General features: G+C 40.0%; 1 protein-coding gene across 4 annotated transcripts in view; it reads left to right on the top strand.

The window, feature by feature from the left end:
• The window catches only part of PDGFD (platelet derived growth factor D), a 136,939-nt gene that overhangs the window by 65,473 nt on the left and 56,173 nt on the right, over positions 1-15,293 (top strand). For 2 of the 4 annotated variants that reach the window (XM_038133811.1, XM_038133828.1), the window contains exon 2: positions 13,177-13,363. In XM_038133811.1, coding sequence (XP_037989739.1) covers positions 13,177-13,363 — 187 coding nt within the window. Of the gene's footprint in view, positions 1-13,158; positions 13,364-15,293 lie in introns of all 4 variants that reach the window. The other 2 variants (XM_038133801.1, XM_038133820.1) reach the window with 1 other exon arrangement.

Raw genomic sequence — 15,293 nt, 5'->3', positions numbered from 1 at the left:
CGTTACATTAGTTTTTAAACATCCACAAATGGTATAGCATCTGCGTCTTTTTGTAAGTGGTAAACTGTGTATTTCAATGTCAAATTTTTACTTCAAAAATCTGTGTTTTAGCTCTGTGCAGTAGTGGCAATTTTGTTCAAAAGGTGTGACAAGGAAAGGAAAAAACCATGACAGGAACAATTGCCTGGGTGAAAGCTCCATTTGGGTCACATGAGCAATACTGGTTTGCACTGGTTGAGGACCTGAAATTCTCCTGAATCACCTGGGAGTCCCCAGTGCATGAGACTTTCAAGGGTGCCTGACTTGCTGATCCCAGCAAATTCTAACAGCACTAAAGGTATGAAAATAGTGAATGAAAATCACAAATTTTGCTGAATTCAGCCATTACATTTATATACAGAGGATAATTTGGAAATTACCAAAAAAAAAAAAAACCAAAAACCAAAAAACCAAAAACCAATCTATTAATATCTGTGTAGAAACAAAGGCAAATGTTTTCCTTTCCCAAACAACTCAGTCCATGTTGATATAATTAGGAATCTTCCCCAACTCAACCTGCAAATAAAAAAAAAAACATGCATAAGTTCTTCAACTCTGTTTAGTAGTTCAGAGAGGAACACCTTGAATTTTCCCTATGAGCCTTTAGTTAGTTCAAATTTAGTTCAATTTCTCATGAGTTCAGTGTATCACAGCACTGGGCACTTACTGCTACTGGTCCTGCTCAGATTAAAATTTTTCTCTTCCCCTTTTCACCTGCTGCTTTGGTCAGATCCTCAGCTGGTGTAAATAGCTGTGATCACTGTAGGGATGCTGCTGATTTACCCAAGTAGGTGATCTGGTTCCAGCCTGTCTTACTGCTCTGTGAAAATGGATTTGGTGAGCAAACTTCTTTTGTAAATGTCTGAGTTGAGTTTATTAACATCTTAGTATGCCTCAGACAAGCAGGGAGTTTTTTTAGAGTGTTTTCATTTTATTTCTTAGGAGAACGTTATGTTTATTCTTTCTTTATTACTTAAAGGCTGCCTTGGAGAAACAAATTGTCCATTGAGATGGGTTTAGTGAGGCATTTGTTTTGTTCTTGACAGAATGGTTCTCTGTATCCATTAAAAAGTAGGAAGAAAAAAGAAAGGCACTTTATTTAAAGCTTTATGTATGAAATAACCAAGTAAATGTGTATGTGGCTAGACTTGAACTGGTAGGTTGGGGACCACCAATCCCTTAATTAAAGTGAATGAATCAGGGAAGACTTTCAGCCTGTACTTTGCAGCTGTGTAGCAGACAAACCCTCAGCTGGTAGGAACCTGGTGTTCTGCTGGGCTTTTAGGGTTTCTGGATGCTTTTTGGGGAATGCCACCACCTTCTGCCAGTGCATGCCAGGACTGACCCTTGCTGCTCCTGGGCAGGGAGGGAGGATTGCCTTCTCCTTGGCAAATATGTGCTGCACAAATCATGGTGGTGTTGGCATATGTCAGTGTGGGCTTAAAAAGCTCCTACAGACCTATAATTGAGAGAAGTGCATGGATGTGGGCAGCCTGTGCCATTGCATACTCCATCCTGTCCATAGCCCATGATGCCCTTGGGGAGCGCAGTGAGAATGATAGCTCTGAAATGCTGCTCTTGTTTTGGGCAGTGAAAGGGCAAAGACTGGGTTGGCAAATCTGCTGTGTGGGAAGGAGGTGGGGTAGCTGTTGTCTGCTCCCCTCCCCTACTGCTGTAGCCAAGTCCAGCATCTCACAGGTCCTTGCAGTTGCCCAGTGATGCTGTGAGCAGAGAGGAGAAATGGCTAATCATGGAGTGTATCAGTGTCTGTAACAGCTCATGAGGTTCACCAGGTGGGAACTTTGTTTTAGTAGAAATGAGAAGTGAAGGTCTAAGAAAGATGGAGCTGTTGGGAGATGGGGAGCGCCATGAAAATGCAAAAAATTAACCACTTTAAATAAAGTAAATCAGTTCATAGGCCAGCAAATGATAGGACAGTATTGCTACGTACTTAAAGTGCTCACAACTGATTTTAGTAACATGCAATGAAGCTGTCATTTTAGGAAGTTGTCACTTACTTAATTATAGTTTATACTAGATGTTATTTAAGGTCATATTTGTGTTATTTTCTTATTTACAGTCTAAACTATAAAAAGATGAAGAACATTTCACCCTAGGGAATCCAAAAATGGTTGCTGCTGTGTAATCTAAAGTGTCTGCTGTAAAGTAGGACTTCTGAAGTCTCTAAATCAAGAAAGGTTTAAAATTTCATCCTTTGATGGATTGTTCTTCCATGGTTTCCATGGAAAAGACTGGGATAAACTAAGGATGAATAAATTAAACAGGTTGGAAGTTCAAACAACAAAAAAAGTTGCAAATAAACAGAAATCAGAAAAATACAATTTTGACACCAAATTTGTCATTATTCCAGCTTTCATATTTGTTCTTCCAAGATTATTTTTTTTTCTTTCTTGTGTCAAGCATATGAACAAAAACATTTTTCTGACTTTGTATATTCCATTGCTGTTATGAGTAGAGATGTTGTTTTTTTTTTTGTCTTACTGGACTGTAATTCTAGATGCCAAAAAAAAAAATGCAAAGCCAATTGAATAGAAACCATTTGTTTGGGTAGTCCAAAGAGTGCCAGGGTATCCTTATGCATTTCAAGTATTAGTGTGGAAAACAGTTTTTTGCAGGAAATGGTGCAGTACGTCCCTGTCTCCCTTCAATAGCTCTGATATAGGGTGTTAATGAAATGATGTGAGAGTACTGTATTTACTGGACTTTCTCACACTTCTTATTTCCGTTACATAAGCCTCTTATCTGCCTCCTCTTTGGCCAAACAGCTGCTCGGAGCTGTGTTTAATAGTCAGCACACAGCTGTGCCCTCTGAACAGACAGGACCTCAGCAGATGGTGTTCACCCAGATGTGCAACGTCAGTATCAGCACAGAACAGGAGTGACACAGGAGTAAAATAGTCCCCTTTGACCTCCCTGTCTAAAACAGATGGAGGTTACACCTTCTCACCCGCAGGCTGCGAGCCTCGATGGCTTGGTGTTGATCTCTTGGGTTTCACAGGCTCTCAGGAACCTATTCTGGTCATGCCTCAGCAAAACATCCAAGTCCTGCCTGCTGTGCTGACACATGCATGCCACCACTGTATGCATCTCTCCTTTTTTGCTGTGCAATCTACATCAGGAAATGTAAAGCAGAACCTGAGATTGCTCCCTTAAATCCTCTGCCATATCTACAGGCATTTCTCCTCACCATTATGCTTTCAGCTAGGTAGGGGCAAACTGGGTTTGGTTGGTTCACCGTGTTTCTCTGGAAGCTTTAATGTGAGGGGGTGCTGGTGGTGTCAGCTGGTTAACCTTAAGTCATCTCATGTGTCTTCTGAAAGTTGGAGGAGTGAAATGTGTCTTTTGTGTTCCCGCTGGTGAGATCTGTAGCCAAAGCTGGCTAAATTTTTCATTGTAACCTCTCCGTTCTTTTTTTAGTCAGACATTTCACTGAATACACAAAGGACGACTTTGAAGTTTGGCTTTGTCTCCAGTGCAATTGCACAGGGAACTCCAGCTTTCCATTTAAAAGTGAGAGTTCATTGAAGGTCTATGAAAGTGAAGGATTATTTAATTACATCCTGATTTGCCAACAGTATACTCAGCCCTGCTCAGAACATAAAGATACATAATGTCTGCTCCCTGTGGAGTCTTGGAAAAGTCTTGGTTATCATTTCCTCCATGCAGATTTCAGTATGTTTTCATCTGCTCACATAGGATCTGTTATGCCTCTAACTTAAAAAACCTCAGAGTAAGTTAGGCTCTTACTTTTTTCATCAACATCCCCCCATACAGCCTAGAAGGAATGTTTCCAATAACTTCCTCTTGGTAATGAGCCAAGCAGCTGTTTTTCCAGAAAGGGCTCGGGAAGCTGAGGTGTGTAAATCAAACCTTTGGAGATAGCTCCTTTCCAGTTTTGGTTTTGGCTTTGGCTTATGGTGGTCAGGATGTGTCTGTACTGGTATGAGAGGTGATTGCTGCCTGTGGTACAACAGCTCCTGAGCTTGTGGGCTATGCTGATACGCACCAGTATCATCTTCCCAGCCACTGGTCCCTATATGTTGGCAGTTAATGAGTCTCCTGCACTTCAACCACATATATATTTTGTTCCTAGGTGAAGGACTAAGGAAATGTCTAGATGATCCTTTGGTGCAAGATCTTAACAATAAAAGAGGGCCACAGCCAAGAATTTTATGTGCCTGGAAACTTCGTTGAATTGCAGTATCTATCCACATGACAGCTCTGCAGCATTCTGATGCCAAACCTCCAGAGAAAATCCTAAGCACTTACAGGAAAGATCCCCTGCACTTCAAGTTCTCAGTACTTTCAGTATGCATGACTTCAATTACTTTCCGGAGTGGGAATTTTGTTTCTCAACATGGGTTTTATCTAAATGATGTAAAGCCGCCCCAGTGGCCCTACTCGTGTTCTGCCTTCATTCCAGGAAAAGATCTCAACGTCTTCTGCTCTCCTTGCACCAGTGCTGTGGTTTTCAGCAGAGGAAAACTGAGACATGGGGGCAAAAAGGAGGCTATGGTGTGCTCTGCTCTGGTCTGAACTGTCAGAGACTGATGACAGAGTGCCTTGGAGTAGAAAGTAGAAAAGCTTCTGGGTCTTTAATTTTTTGGCTTAATCTCAAGTCCTTGTCCTTATGCAAGAATTTTTCCTGCATTTTACCTCCATCCATTCCTTGCAAAATGGACAAGCCATCTTCGAAGCAATATCCTATCCATCCCTTGAGAGGAGACACAAGTGGTCTGAATTTTCTTGAGCAAATATAAGAATCACAATACAGGCTTCTGTTTCCTTGGAGGAGATTAAACTGTGTCCTGATTTTGAGAATAGAGTTCATTTTTTAGCTGTTAGGCTACTGTGCAAAAAGGAACTGACTACTAACAATTGTACTTTAATGCAATGAGAGCTGTCTTTTTAAAAAAAGATTAAGGTAACTTTATGGTATTAGGTATTTAGTGCACCTGCCTTAAAGGGACTGAAGTATCCCCACAAGCTTTTTTCTTTGTGCAGTTGGTTGATATATGGACTCTAAGAGACAAAAAAACATGCCCATGGCAAATGTAGTCCAAGGAAAGGATGTCTGTTAGAATACTTTTGCCAGATTTTCCATTGTAAGAAGTGACCTTTCACTCCCTTTCAGAGATTTTGGATCTTCAGTGCTGGCATAGAGGGCAAGGAAACATCACATCACAAGAGAAAATTGCCTGAATTTGTCTTATGGAACAGATCTCCTTTTACTGCCTTGTGTCCCAACATGTGACCTCCACTCTGTAATTGCCTATCTATCTGCTACAATATGTTCAACATGAGAAGACTTTCCCCTTTTGATTCTTTTTCCTTCTGTCAGCACTTTTTTTTCTGTAAAAAAATTCCATGTCTTGTTCTGACATAGAAGTGCTTGAGTAAAACAGTTTCTAAAACAGTATTTTAAAACAAATTCTCTTTTAAGACTTCAGCTATGCCAGACTTACAAGGCAAAAAGTCTTTGTCTGGTTGTAAAAAACTGAAAAATAATGAAGGGAAAATGGAAAAAGAATATATTTTTGTGTATATATATATTTATATATATATATATGAAAATATATTTTTAGGAGAATTTGAAGGAAGTTTCCCATAAAGGTCTACTTTCTTGAAGCCGCTGCCTAAACAGGAAAATTCAGAGTGTCTAAGTTCAGAGGTTACTATTTCTTTGCAAAATATTATGAGCCGATGTCCACTGTTGATATTTGTGCTTAATAGCAACTGTATCCCTAATTGGCACCGTCTTCTCCAAGGCACTGCACAAGTTTTATGTGCCAGCCTTTTTACGAAGATTGTTGGCACTCACTGCAAACATCTGCTTCAGTTATCATGTTTCCCTTAAGCTCTTTGCAGCACCAGGAGAACCATTTCCTTCTGTTTTGGTTTTTTTTTTTCCCTCATGGTTTCTCAAGGTTTTGTGTGTTTTTATCCTCACAGTCATGAGGATATATGCATTAGTCTTACTGCACATCATTAGAGCTACACATTCTTGATATACACATTTTCTTCTTTCATACTTAATTATGAAATTCCGAAGGAAAGAAATCCATAAATATACAGCATTCAGTTTGCTGTTGGTTTAAGAGTCCAACAGAGGTGCATTGCAACACTACCAACCATCAGGAAAGAACTAGCAGTTAACAAAGTGTTTTATACATTGGCCTAACATATGTTACTTTTCTAAAGACACTTTTGCTTTACTATAAGACGTTCAGGATGTTCTTTTGAGTAGAAGAAAATCTCTATCAACAAGTCAATAAAAGCGAGTAATACAAGTCACTGCTAAAAGCACACTGCTCTGCGTTTGGTATCTTTGTACACATAATTAAGGAATTGTTTCCTCAGTATTCATCTGTGGAAGTCTGAGCAAGGCCCCCACCGCAGCAGACAAAAGGAGAGCCTTCACCCCACCAAAATGCAGTCCTGCATGTTCTTCATTTCAGGACTGTTTTTTTCAGTTCTATGTGCAAAATGCAGTTATGGTGATTACCATTTCACAGGGGAAATAGTATTATTAAATGCAAATAAAACTATGCTTATTACAGTGAGAAGCATAGAGGCAGGCTGTCTCTTTGAATTATGTGCCTGGACTTCCTTATGAATTGCTCATTTACTGTTCTCATAAGTGGTCTTTGCTGAGGTCATGTTCCACCACAGATTGTGTACCACCAAGACTAGTGGGGTTGCTCTGCGCAGAACCCAGGCAGACTACTCACCCTTCTGTTACCAAATGGATGATGACTCTGAATTGAATTTTAGGTGTCTGGACTGTTTTCATTCTTTGATACCTTCTTTACTGGTGTTGTGCACTGGCTAATTTTGTTTCTTTCGACTAAAGCTCAATTTTGTTTCTTTTGTAAATTTTGTTTCTTTTGTAAATCCTCTGTGGATATATTTCTCTAGCAAAGATCTGCACACAGCTCAGGGACTTAGAGTGAGCTTATTACATGTGAGGTCTGGATTTAGCTGAACATACACAGAGCATCTTTTGGTATTACCTCTGTGACAGAACGGGTCGTGCTTTAGATTTGAACTAAGTGATGTTGCTTGGAGTATCTTTCATGCTCCTGATAAAAAGAAGAGGCCTGTTAATAAGAGAAGGAGGAGGTACCTAGAGCTTCTTCTTTGAAGTCCAGTGGCAAACCAACCAAGCTGATAGTCTTTCATCAGCTCATGTGGGATTTAGGTTTACTGTTTAATTGCTCATTTGCTGGGTGGTAAGTAACATGTTAGGTGGTGTTAAAATGCTGTTCTCTTTTTTGGGGTCTTGATTCAGCAAACTCCTTAAGTATGAGCTTAACTTTAAGTTTGTTGTATCCTTGAAATAAATGGTGTTATTGACATTGAATAAAGCTGAAAGCAACTTGAAGTGATGTTTTGGATGGATCCACTGCCTTAATATACTCTTACATATAGGTCCGTATAGTGGGTTGGCTGGTTTTGAGTTTAGTGTCGCCAAGAAACGATTTGGATCTTTTAGCCTGGCTGGGAGTGTGCTATACCTGTTTTATCACTGACCATCCCAATCCTTTCCCTCCTTTGGTTTGCCTTCTTGGAGAACTGCTGGTGAATAGTGATGGGAGCATAGCTGACTTAGGTGAGTTAGGTCTCTGGCATTAAAAGGACAGAGATGTCTAGGACTGGTACTACCATATAGGAATATACTCTGCATTAGAGAGCAGAAATGTGATGTTGTGTTCACTGTCTAGGATTCTTTTTTTTTGTTTATATCCATTTAAACAAACCCACAAAAAATAAAAAAAGCAAATCCAAAAACCCCTCTATTTTTAACAAGGAAAATGATCTTACAGTTCTACATCGTCCCAACAAGCTGTGACCAGCTATGGCATACAATATGTTTACAATGAACTCTGTCATCTTTTCATCTGATTTACACAGAATCTTATGGATAACAAAGTTTCTGCTCATTGCAGGAGGGTGGGGAGTAAAAAAAAAAGCCAGTGACTATCTGAACAGGCTACCATAAATACAACTAGCTTGGCATTCCTGTCCCTGAGATGAGCTGATTTGTGATCTGGATTCAAAAGTGTTTTACTGTTTTTTGCTTCTCTGTGGATTCAGCTATTTAGATCAGGCTAATTTTCAGCTCTAGGAGCTGAAGAGCTGTTATTCTCCTGAAGGTTATCTCATTTGTTCAAAACGGGTGGCAAACCACTGACTGGTGTGTTGGTTTGTTTTTTTTTTAAGACAACAGCCATGGGGGAGGAGAGTTATATCTGGAAAACTCCCACGTGCAAAATCCCAAGGCCCTTTCCTGAAATAATAAATACTTTCATAAGTTATAAAATGAACTTCACCATGGTTCTGAGAAACTCTCTCCTCAGCTGTACCAGAGGATGAGCTCATGAGGTTATGCTCCATGGCATTTCAGAGGGTATATTTCTTGTCATAATACATTCAGAATATAGTATTTTTTCAGCCTTTACTGCTGTATCAAAGTTGTTTGGCCAACTTTCCCAAGGGGAAGAAAGAGAGAAGCAAACTTACAAACAAAACAACACCTTAGGAAGTGTTGGAAGTGTTGAAATTCCAGAAACCTTGGAAGGGTGGAGCTAAGTATTCCATATTGTTGGACAATATTCCATATTGTCCTTAGACAAGGTCATTTTCTCAATTCTTCTTCTTTCTAAAGGCATTGACACTTACAGACTCTCCTTGCTGTATATATCAGAGAACAGATGTCAGATTAGCTATTAGCAGTTAGAAATTGCCTTTTAGGTTGGCTGAGATTTTTTAAATTATTATTACTGTTGTTTTAGTGAAGGAATTCATTGTCTGTTGAATGATGATGATGATACAAGCAGACTTCTGTCTGTAGCAATAGGCATGGCATGACTAGGAGGAGTAGCTTTAAGAGGAAAGTGTTGATATGTTACTAAAGCTCACAAGGAAGTGCAGGCATCCAGAAAAACACAGGATGAAATTCATCTTTCTGATTCTTGCTGCTCCTGCAGCATGGCCTCGCTGGGAAAGGGAAAGATTGGATGCACTGGGCACCCGTGGTGGGGACTGTCTTGAGACAAGCACATTTTCCTGCATGCTGAACTGTACATCCTAGTTCCCACTCTGACACCCAGCTGCACTCTTTACAGGGGGAGGAAGTCAAACACTTTGGAAAACGCAGTTGCCTTGAGCATTTAAATGGAGCTCCTCTAATTTGGACAGCTGGACTAACATGTATGCCATTATGTTTAAAATTAGTGGTTGAGAAAGAATTAAGAGGGGAAAAAAAAGGAGAGATTAGTTCAGATAAATAAAATATAGAGCAAGCTGCTTCACAATCAGCTCAGACTCTCTACAGGGAATTGCCTCACCAAAAAGGATGTCTTCCAGATTCCTTCCCATTCATCTTCCTTATGAGATAGTTTTTCTTCCCCAGTGCAAGGATATGTTTGTGGCTTCTGCCATCTAGAATATCCTCCTCCTGTTTATGGCCTAAAAGGCCTTTTTGCCTTATGACTTAGCACCTGCTTTTATTCATTGTGAAATGATTTTATATGCTTTTTAGTAAATGTGACAGGCAGTGCATTATGCACTGTCGTGTTTTATTTACTCCCATAAAGCATTATGGAATACAGTTAGAATGTGACATTCAGGACACAGTGTAGTGCTGCACTGTGTTGTGTTGCAACATGGGACAGTTCAGTGCCTTGAAAGATGCACTGTCTTTTCCTTTGCCTATATGTTTTATTAAGTGTTTTTTATCCTGACTTTTCCCTTGGTGAATGTGTGATATCCATGAGTTCCCCCAGTGTATCTGATGAGGACAATACTTGTCTGCTTGGAAAGGTCTTATTTTAGTCACATAGCTTTGTTGATACAAAAGGTTCAAGAGTTGCTCACATCTCCTCAAGCTCTTTCCCAGATGCTTGATGATTCATGAGGAGCCAACCTCCTAGGAGCAACTCTGTGTTGGCTGTGTTCTATCTATGAAATCCTGATGAAAATCACCTTGAAAAATTCTGTGGTGTTTGATTACAGTGCTGGCTACACCACTTCAGGTTGTAATTTAGTGCATGGTGAGGAGGGTGCAAGGGAATCAGGCTGTTTCAGAGCTCCTGAAGAGTCTGCTCCAGCATCAGGTGAAGGTTCTCAATAGCTTTAGATTTCATCCCATGAGGGCTATAGAAACAGTATTTATGGCCATTCTTATCAAACATACTTTATTCCTTTCTGGAAAGAGCTTTTCCTCAGAGTGGAATATTTGAATATCCCTTATTTTACTATAGTGAGAATTTTCTCCCCATGCTTCTCTCCAGCCTTTCCTTCCCAATGACTTTATAATTGCTACGTTTACCATGATGGAAAGAACGTGTTATGTTCTGTGCTTTGATTTATAAGCTTCATAACACGTGCAGCCCTATATAAAGTACTGTGCTTTGATTTATAAGCTTCGTAACACGTGCAGCCCTATTGCTTCATGTACCTGTTCAACTTGGACACTGCAGAGGTGTGCCAGCTGTGACATTTCAGCACTAGTCTTGGTCAGGTGTGACTGTCTTGCAGGCAGAGCACTGTAGTCTACAAAATTCAGAGTTTATTTAAATGAAAAGCAGTGACAGACCCTCTTCTTGATGTGCAAGAGACAGGGTAGTGTTCATTCTCAGCTGGTGTGCTGTGTGCACAGATGTTTTGTTTGGGGGTATGTGTATGAGCACATTTCAGAGATACTGTCCCCAGAACTCTAATTTCAGCAGCTGACAACACAAGAGAAAAGCCTGTGCTAGGACTGCCTGGGGAAAGGGAACCTTTCTCTCAGAATCATGAACCAGATTGAACCTCTCTGTGAAGTGCATGGTGACAGGGAAAATTACAATAGTTTGCTGTTGAGGAAAGATGAGTAATGGACTCTCAGGCACAGGATGAGTTTTGCCAGGTTTTACTGCAGTAACTTTTGTTCTGACTTAGGGAATGGTTGTTTTTCCACTAGAATTTGTTATCATCAAATCTGGTTTATTTTTATCCCTTTTCTTGGACGTTTTGGATAAAGTCCTGTGAAATAGTGTCCTCTTAGTGTACTGGGTGTTTTCAGAGTTCAAAGGTCCTCAGGATTTCAGTAAGAGCTCAGTAGTGTTGGCTGGACATTTTGTTTCATTCCAGATCAGGGAAAAAAAAAACCAACAAAAAACCCACAGATGTCTTTTTTGCCCTTTTTTTAGAATGAAAGCAAATACAAAACAGACTTCAGCATAGATGTCTCTGATGAAAATCGCAACAAAACTAATAGGTGGGTGGTCTTTATTTTCACCAAACTGGCACTTTACCAATACAAATTGTTTGGTTAAAGCAGAACAAAACAAAACTGACTAGTTCTGCACTTTTTGAACTAGGGCTGTGTTTGCTTAGAAAAGGTGGCTCAGAGTGTGAAAGCATCTTAGAAAGATGTCACAATTAGGTCTGTGGAGATAGTTTTATAAGAAACATAGACTTTTTTCTTCCGAGTTTCAGGTTGTTTGGAAGCTAGAATTACTGTGCTGTCAGAAGAGTACAATGAACGGTTAGACAACCGTGCTTTGTTTACAGCTGCATGCAGGGAGGTATTTACAGCCAGGAACCAGTGAAAAGCAACCTGAAAAAAAGATGTACTAATCAAGAAGTTTGTACCATTTGTCTGGATTCCTGGTTTCAATGAGCATTTATAAAACAAGTATATTTATTTCATATAAAGAATTTAGAAAAATTCAGTCACACATTAGATTTTATTTTAAAAGTGAAGACTTAGATTAGCGTGTGTGACAGATGGCTGCGGCTGGTTGCTTTGGTTTTGTATTTCCAGTGTTCACAGAGTGCCTGGTGGAGATATTTTTCCCCCATTAGTTCCTCCTCAGTAGCCAGATACAGGAGAAGGAACTGGTTTTCTATTTCTATTGCTTGCTGTGGAACGGGAGGTTGATGCGGCACTCAGCAGAATGGAGTGATGTTCAGTTTAAGATAAAGACACCAGAGTTTGGGTGTTTACATGAAAACAAGTGTCCAAATTCTTGTAGATCCCCATACATCATATGGGGAAGGAACACAGGTAGCTGTCCCAGAGGTGGAGGTTCGAGGTGCATGTTTTGACTGGGAGCTGAAACCTGCTGTGATTTGAATGTTGCCTTGGAGCCTTCTGATCCTCAAAATTTCCCCATACTAATGTTGTCAATGCACGGAAGAATTGTTGTTTGCAGTTCTTTGGTGCAACTGACCCAAATTCCAGTATCAGAAACAGCTGGGCAGTGCAAGTGCATGGTGCAACTGAGAAGACATTTTGACTTTTAGAGATCTGGGTCTTGGCACAGTTCCTGTAATCCTTGGAGCCATGGATTTACAGCAGCAGAGGTTTTACCTTGGTAAAAGTGTACCTTAGGAAAAATTGAATATTTGCTCAGGCAAAAGTTGTGGAATTTTTATTAAGTAAAGACTTGGCTATTTGTCTTGAAGTTACTGAGTAAGATGGTTGATGGGATAGGATCTGGCCTCCGTTACATCGGTATAACCATGGAGTAGCTGTTTGAGTAAACAGACCATAGGCAGAAAATGGTTCAAACCATATAAATAAAATCCAAACATGACCTTACACATGTTTCTGGGAGGAGATACTTAAGCGCAGTAAAGAAATTTAAGTTCACCCATACTCACTTTCCTGCAGCCCTTCATTGCTGCTTTTGTTAAGAGGGCATTGCTCCCCAGAATGCAAAATTTGGGAAGCAGGACTATTTGCATTTTTTATTTCAGTCTGTCTTACTTCATTGTTCTCAAGCTTTTATTAAAGTTTAATTCTGTTTTAAAACCAAAGTGGTGAGAATGAACTTATATAGTCAATGTAAATGTAAAAAAAAAAATTGTACATTTCTTGTAAAATAAAGAGTCTATATACTTGAGCTCTGTTGTTCTTACTGCTTAATAGGGGATTGAATTAAGTGAAAATACACTGTACTTCCCATCTAAAAATAACTGCTCTTAGATCCAACATTTTATAGACTTGAAATGCTAATAATTGTGCTGTGTTATAAACTGTTGTGTTTTTTGCCTTCCTGTAACTGGAACAACATACTAATTTCTACAAGTTGTGACTACTAACAGAGAGCAATCACCTCACAGACTTGTACCGAAAGGAAGAGACCATCAGCGTGGCAGGGAACGGCTGCATCCACAGTCCTCGCTTCCCCAGCAGCTACCCCAGGAACCTCCTGCTGACGTGGCGGCTCCACTCCCCAGAGAGCACCAGGATCCAGCTGGCTTTTGATAATCAGTTTGGGCTGGAGGAACCCGAAAATGAGATCTGCAGGTGAGTGCCAAGTGAAAGTTTGCGAAGAGCTTCTTAATAAGAGCACCTTTGAGCTCACTGGCATGAGACTGCAAAGCAAAATCAGGGCATCTCTGAATGGGTTTAGGATGTCCTTGCAAGGAGGACAGACCTTTAAGGGGCCCTCCCAGCTGAAATTGGTCTTTGAGTTCATAAATAAACTGAGCTGTCCTGGACCCAAAGCAGTTTTGTCAGGTTTTAGTCCTTCTATAACATTTTAAGCAGAAGGTACTTGTATGCTCAAATCCAGCTGTCTAACAGCATAGGTATTACTTTAATAGGATTTTGTCCTCTATCACCTCTGTCGCATTTCAGCCAGGCAAGAAACATCTTTTTCAGTAGGTGGAGGTATCTAGAAGGTTTGAGTGAGTGGGTAAGCATTTATACTGGGGTGCAAGGGACAGATAAAAATGAATGGAAAAATAGAATTATGTTCAAATTACTTGCTTATCTTTATTTTTAGTCTTCACTGGTACAATTCCTTTTGAAACTTTCTAATGTAGGTCCACAAACATCAGTGTACTGATGCATGCTGATGTATCTGTAAATCTGTTAAAGCCTCCCCTACCATATCCCAGTTGCTTTGGTTCCTCTTTTAAGCAAAAGTGACCTTAAGCTCAGCTGATCTGGCTGATTAACCTAGGTGGATAAACTGTTTTGCATTAGTAGAGTACAGAGGTGAATCTTGCCAGCATTCACTAAAACAGTGTAAATCCATGTGTTTATACTTCTTTTATTCAGCTCTCTTTTCTGTGGGAGAAAACAGGCTCAGGATTCCCATGCCCTTCAAAAAGCAGATTGCTATGATGCTACTTACTTGAAACGCTCAAGTCTCAGCCTCCAACTCTGTGTGATCATGTTGTTACTTACACCTTATCTATGCATAGAACTTGGTTGTTAGTGTTTCTGCACACCCAGCCTCTTCTTATCTTATCTCGGTCAATTATTTGTGTTTGTAGGACTTGGCATCTCTGCAGGCATTTTACAGAATGGATTTTTTTCCCTTATTTTTCTTTGTTAAATTTTCTGCATTACTGATGGAGGGAAACGTTCCTGCAGGTTTGTTTTCCATGTAGCAATAAAAGAATGCAGCCTAAAATTGGCTCTCCTTCCCTGCTCCTTGGCAGGTCTGCTCTGGTGATGTTGGTCCAAGATCAGCAGCAGAGTCAGTAACAACAGTAACCTCCCAGTACCCCAAACACTTTCCCAGATTCAGAGCCTAATGCACACAGAAGCGGCCTGTTAATATTTACATAGTGGATAAACTGTGGCTGACCTTAAAGCATTGCAACTTTGAAACAGAGGGCTAATTTACTGTGCAAAAAAAGATGAAGTATTGTCTGTCAAAAGCCATTAAAGGTGGTGGCACAGTGAGGGAAAGTCAAGCTGTTACTGGCATTATGGCTTGGAGAGCATCTTGGAAGACAGTCTGCTTGCTTTTTCCAGAGCAGCTAATTTAGAATGCAGAGAAAAGCTAAGACCTTCCATCATCCATAGTGCTGGAGAAATATCACATCCTTTTCTGCAGTAAAACTTTCCCTATAGTTTCTGGAAGACCTTTATTTGGGTAGTATTGCTTCCAAAGCGAGGAATTTTTTGGTCAGACAGATTGTGATGGCTTTAAGTCTGTTAAATACTCTATGCAGTTGGATGTTTTGCTAACGCTCAATATATTTTTCAAAACTAGATCCTTTCTGCAGCTTCAGTCCCTGGCAATCCCTGCAGTGCTGCTTTAGAGAGACAGCCAGGACTATTTTAATTGAAATGAATGCTGAGAGCTAAGCAAATGCTTGAAGGGTGGGCACACTGGACAAGTAATTTAGGACTTCTGCACCTTACCTTGCTTTTGTATTTGCTTTTGACCTTAAGCTTTTTTCTCCAGAAACTTCCTAGTGTTTTCTTTCAATTTTTC

This window comes from Motacilla alba, chromosome 1 (genome assembly GCF_015832195.1).
Source record: "Motacilla alba alba isolate MOTALB_02 chromosome 1, Motacilla_alba_V1.0_pri, whole genome shotgun sequence".
NCBI classification, from domain to species: domain Eukaryota; kingdom Metazoa; phylum Chordata; class Aves; order Passeriformes; family Motacillidae; genus Motacilla; species Motacilla alba.
This window is presented reverse-complemented; position numbering and strand designations above follow the sequence as displayed.